The sequence below is a fragment of the Aptenodytes forsteri genome, unplaced genomic scaffold (assembly GCF_000699145.1).
Source record: "Aptenodytes forsteri isolate BGI_AS27 unplaced genomic scaffold, ASM69914v1 Scaffold428, whole genome shotgun sequence".
Lineage (NCBI taxonomy): Eukaryota > Metazoa > Chordata > Aves > Sphenisciformes > Spheniscidae > Aptenodytes > Aptenodytes forsteri.
Genome location: NW_008794177.1, coordinates 877,648 through 882,670, shown reverse-complemented (window position 1 = coordinate 882,670; position 5,023 = coordinate 877,648). Strand labels below are relative to the sequence as shown.

The window sequence follows — 5,023 nt, the reverse complement described above, 5'->3', positions numbered from 1 at the left end:
CGTCCCCCGGGGGGGAGGCGGAGGAGGGCAGTGACTCCTCGGTCAGGGCGCCATGCAGCGGAGCGGGCCGGGCCCGGGCCCCCCGCCTTCGGGGTGCGCCATCTCCGGGCCCGGGCCCCCCGCCTGCTCCTCGGGGTGCGAGGAGTCGAGCCCACGGCCCAGGGGGGGCAGGTCGGACACCCCCTCATGGCCCCAGTCCGAGTGAGCGTCCACGGGGTTGAGAGGGTCCTCGGGCAGGGAGGTGACGGAGCCCTGGGAGCTGCACCTGCGGATCAGCATGGCCTGGCGGGACAGTTTCATGTCTTCCTCCGCAGACATGGGGGCCTCGGGCCCGGGCTGTATCCCCACAGCCCCTCCGTGGCCCCTCTCCACCTCCCGGCCTTCCCGTTCCTCCTCCTCCGACATGGAGGCATAGGAGACGAGGGATTCGTTTCGCAGGGACGGGGAAATGGCTGACATGTCCGGAGTCCGCAGCTCCGGTCCCGACTCGGCTGGAAGAGAAGAAAAGCCCTCCAGTGAGCCCCAGCCGCTGCCCCAGACCCCTGCCCCTCCCCGACACACGGACATCCCCCTCACGGACATTCCCGAAGGACACTGCAGGCCAACGTTGCCCCATCTGCGCAGCCCTCATCCCTACCTGCCTCGCACGCCCCTCGTCCCCCCGCAGCGAGTTCCCCAGGCCCCTGTGTGACACAGGGATGGCCCCGGCCTTTGCCTTCCCTTGGATTTGCCGCCTTCTCCTGCCACCGAACAACCCTCGGCAGTTATGAAACTGTGCTCCGAGTTCCCCGTTAGGCATCCACAGCCCTTCGGGACTCGCAGACCAGGAGACAATCGCACAGGCTGGGAAGGCACAGGGAATCGTCTCCGGTCAGGGTGTCCCCCGCGGTGCCACCCCCAGCGCCGTGCCCAAGGGCTGCACCCAGCCCCACCAGCAGCAAGACGCCGCGTCGGGACTGGGCTCTCGGTGCAAACAACCACTGCGACCTTTTACCGGCCGCCACGCTCCCAGCGGCTCTCCATCCAGACCCTGCGCCCTCCCTCCGCCGCCTAAAGCCCTGCAGCAGCCTCTCCCGCAGCCTTACCCGAACTGCTCTGTCCTTCCCCTCGGCTGTACTCGCAGATGACGGAGGGGTCGGGGCTCTGCACTGCCAGCCGGGGCACGGCGGAGCCCTCCACGTCTGGCAGGGACGAGGGCTGCCCGTTGGTGTCAATGTAGATGCTGGGGTGGCTCACGCCGGGCTGCAGGTGCATGAAGGACTGCTTGGTCGCGCCGGGGAAGAACAGATCTGCGGGACAGAGAGAATCCAGCCTCAGCCGCTGCGACAACGGCACCGGCGGCTCACGTGCCCCCACAGAAGGGCGGATGGGGCTCCCCAGAAGAAGGGTCCCAAGGGAATCTGCAGGGGAGTGACGTTGGGGGGGGACGACAGTTGAACTGAGGTGCAGACGCTCCTCCTGCAAGGCTGGCCTGTGCGATCGCTCGCCCTCAGGACCATCCTGAACTCGCCCAGCCCCGAGGGCACTGGCATCCCCTAAATGTCCCGCAGGACTTCTTCCTCCAGCCCAGAGCTTTTCTGCTTTGCAGCAAGACGGGCGTTTGGTTCAGAGACAGCCCGAGCCTGAACCCGAGTGAAACGAGACCCACGCCGCCCACTCGTCCCCACTGAAACCTGACGGGCCGACCTGAAATCAAAGAGCAGAGGAAGGAGCAGGAACAACTCACCCTGGTGACCTCTGGGGACACATCCCCTTTGTGGAAATGAAAGGGCAGGGCGGGTATTTGCCTCCTGGCCAGTAACAAAGCCCAGTTGGGGTGTACCCGTGGGCCCAGCTCAGCACTACTGCAAGACCGATGTCAGGTCTTTCACCAGCATCTTCCCCCCGAGCATCTCTTGGGCATTTGAGCTGAACAGGCATCACCCAAGAGCGGGACCGGCAAGAGGGCTCTGCGCCCTGCGGGAGGCCAAGACACAGGCTTGCTCTGCCGGCGATGGAGGGTTCAAAGGCACAGCCCCATCGAGAAGGCACGGCCTGCCCAGGGACCCACTGGCTCCCCCTGGCCACGCATGGCACCCGGGTGCGAGATGCTGCGGGAGTACGGTGTGACTTTGCACTGAAGCAGCTGCTCCTGCTCCCTCTGACCTCAGCTGACCATGGGTGACACTGACCCTGAAAGGAACAGGGGAAATAAAATCCCATCCCATCTTTTACCGGCTGCCTTTAGACGGTATCCAGCAAGGCCAGGCACTGTATGAAATTAAAGAAAGGAAAAAACCAAAAAAGACCCGCTCCCACAAAGTTTGAGGTGTTCCTGTTGATCCCAGGTCATTTCCACAGTGGATTTTTAATTCCAGCGCACGCAGTTTCCAACCCTGGTGGTTTGCTACTCAGACACGACAGGACCACGGCCCTGCCGGAGGCCGTAATCCCGACACAAACCGCATACGAGAGCAAAACCCCAGTGTCTCCTTCCATGATCCACGCCACGCCAGCTAGCACAAAACACAAATGCTCGGTAGACCATGGAGCTCAGGGGGACCGGCCTGGTGACGTTACCAGGCCGGACATCCCTCGGAGAGCACAGGTGGGGACGCAGCACAGGACTCTGCTACTCCAACTCTCCTCTCCCCAGAGAACCACCACGACTGACCTGGGTCCAAGATGATTTCGGGCTCCGAGTCGTGGCTGGCCTGCAAGAAGGTGGAAGCCACCATCTTCTCCAGGGGCGTGAGGCGCGGCTTGTGGAGGGGCCCGCCGGCGCGGTTCATGGGCAGGTGCTTCTTGGAGGTGATCTTTTTCTTGACGTCCAACCGCAGGTCGCGCCACTTGTGCTTGAGGTCGTCGATGGAGCGTTCGGTGTAGCCCAGGAAGTTGACGCGGCTTTGGATTTGGGTCCAGAGCTGCTTCCGCCGCACGGGGTGAGCCCGCAGGGCTTCAGACCCATACAGGGCGCTGAAATGCCGGACCACATTCCAGACCAGCGTCTCAGTCTCGTCATTGGAGAAGTTGGCCTTCCTCTTCCGGCCAGACGCTGGCATCGCCTGCGAGGCTGCGGCAGAGGTGGAAGGGGCACAATTGAACCTCGGTCCCCACTCCTCTCTGTCAGCTCCTGGGGGGAACATGGGGCTGCGGGAGCCCGAGGGAGCCGCGGAGGAGGGAGCCGAAGCAAGAGCCCCCGAGGCATCCATGGCAGGGGAGGCTTGGGCCGGGGAGGATCTAAAGAGCCGCTTCGGCACACCACGCGGCAGGGGGGCACCTCATCCCCTCGCCCCAGCTTGAGAGCACCTGGGAGGGGAGAAAAGGAAAGGGCAGCGGTGGGTGGCGGCAGTGGGGGGTGATGGCGAGGGCCCCCGGCCCTCTCCAACCAGAGGCACCCGGGGACCCCAGCCAGCTACCACGGGAGCCGCTGAGAGGGTCATGGTCATGGTGCGCGCACTGGGACCGCGACAGAGGCCGCGGTGAGAGTCACAGCACACACCTCGGGGCCATGGTGAGCACCTCAGCCACAGCACACACTTCGGGGCCATGGCAAGTGCCTCAGGACCACACAGAGGGTGACAAGGAGCACCTCAGGGCCAGGCTGAGGGCGATGGGGAGCACCTCAAGGCCACAGCGAGGGCCTCGTGGCCGCGTTGACAGCAAGGGCGAGTGCCTCCAGGACACAGCCTTGGCAAGCACCCCAGGGCCATGACAGGAGCCACAGCAACAACTTCAGGGCCATGGCCATCGCCTCTGGGCCACAGTGAGCACCACAGCGAGGGGCTTGGTCATGGTCAGCACCTCAGGTCCACAGCAAGGGTCTTGGTGATGGCAAGCACCTTGGAGCCATGGCAAGGGCCACAGCCATGGTGAAAGCACCAGGGCTGCAGCACGAGGCCCGAGGGCCATGGCGAAGGCCTTGGCCATGGCAAGTACTTTAGGTTCCCAGCAGGAGCCTCAGGGCCATTGCACAGACCTTGGCCATAGTACAAGTCGTGGGGCCATGGCAAAGGCCTTGGCCATGGTGAGCATCTCAAGGCCATGGTGAAGACCTTGGCTATGATGCAGGCCTTGGCAAGGGTCTTGGCCATGGTGAGACCCTCAGGGCCCCAGTGAGCACCTCAGGTTCCCAGTGAGGACCTTGGAGCCATGGTGAAGTCCTTGGCCATGGCAAGCACCTCAAGGCCATGGCGAAGACATTAACGAAAGCCTTAGCCATGGTGAACACCTCAAGCTCCCATTGAGGGCGTTGGAGCCATGGCAAAGACCATGGCCATGGCAAGTGCTTCAAGGCGATGGCGAAGGCCTTGAAGGCCCATGACCAACATGGTGAACACCTCAAGCTCCCAGTGAGGGTCTCAGGGTTATAGCGAAAACCATGGCCATGGCGAGTGCTTCAAGGCCACGGTGAAAGCCTTGGCCACGGTGAACACCTCAAGCTCTCACAACGGCCTTCAGGCCATAGCAACGACCAAGACCATGGCAAGTGCTTCAAGGCCATGGTGAAGACCTTGGCAAAGGCCTTGGCCATGGCGAACACCTCAAGCTCCCGGTGAGGGCCCTGGGGCCATGGCGAAGACGAAGGCCATGGTGAGTGCTTCAAGGCCACGGTGAAGACCTTGGTGAAGGCCTTGGCCATGGCGAACACCTCAAGCTCCTGGTGAGGGCCCTGGGGCCATGGCAAAGACGAAGGCCATGGTGAGTGCTTCAAGGCCACGGTGAAGACCTTGGTGAAGGCCTTGGCCATGGCGAACACCTCAAGCTCCCGTTGAGTGCCTTAAGACCCTGGCAAAGACCGTGGCCACAGTGCAGGTCTTGTGCCCGTGGCAAAGCCCCCGGCCACGGTGAGCACCTCGGCAAGGCTCTCGACCATGGCGCACCCCAAGTGCCACGACACAGGCCTTGGCCCCGCCGATCCCCGCAGCCCCCCAGCACCATGGCAAAGCCCTCAACTGCCCTCAGCATCTCCAGGCCCCACTGAGACCCCGCCGGCGGCAACCTCAAGGCCTCGGCCGAGCGCCTCACACCCTCACCCACCCTC

General features: G+C 63.7%; 1 protein-coding gene across 1 annotated transcript in view; it reads left to right on the top strand.

Annotated features, from left to right (window-relative positions):
• Nucleotides 1-5,023, top strand: part of LOC103903518 (zinc finger protein 282-like) — a 31,495-nt gene that overhangs the window by 8,618 nt on the left and 17,854 nt on the right. Inside the window, exon 7 of the mRNA XM_019473435.1 lies at nucleotides 625-670. Within this exon, the coding sequence (XP_019328980.1) occupies nucleotides 625-670 (46 nt within the window). The remainder of the gene's footprint in view (nucleotides 1-624; nucleotides 671-5,023) is intronic.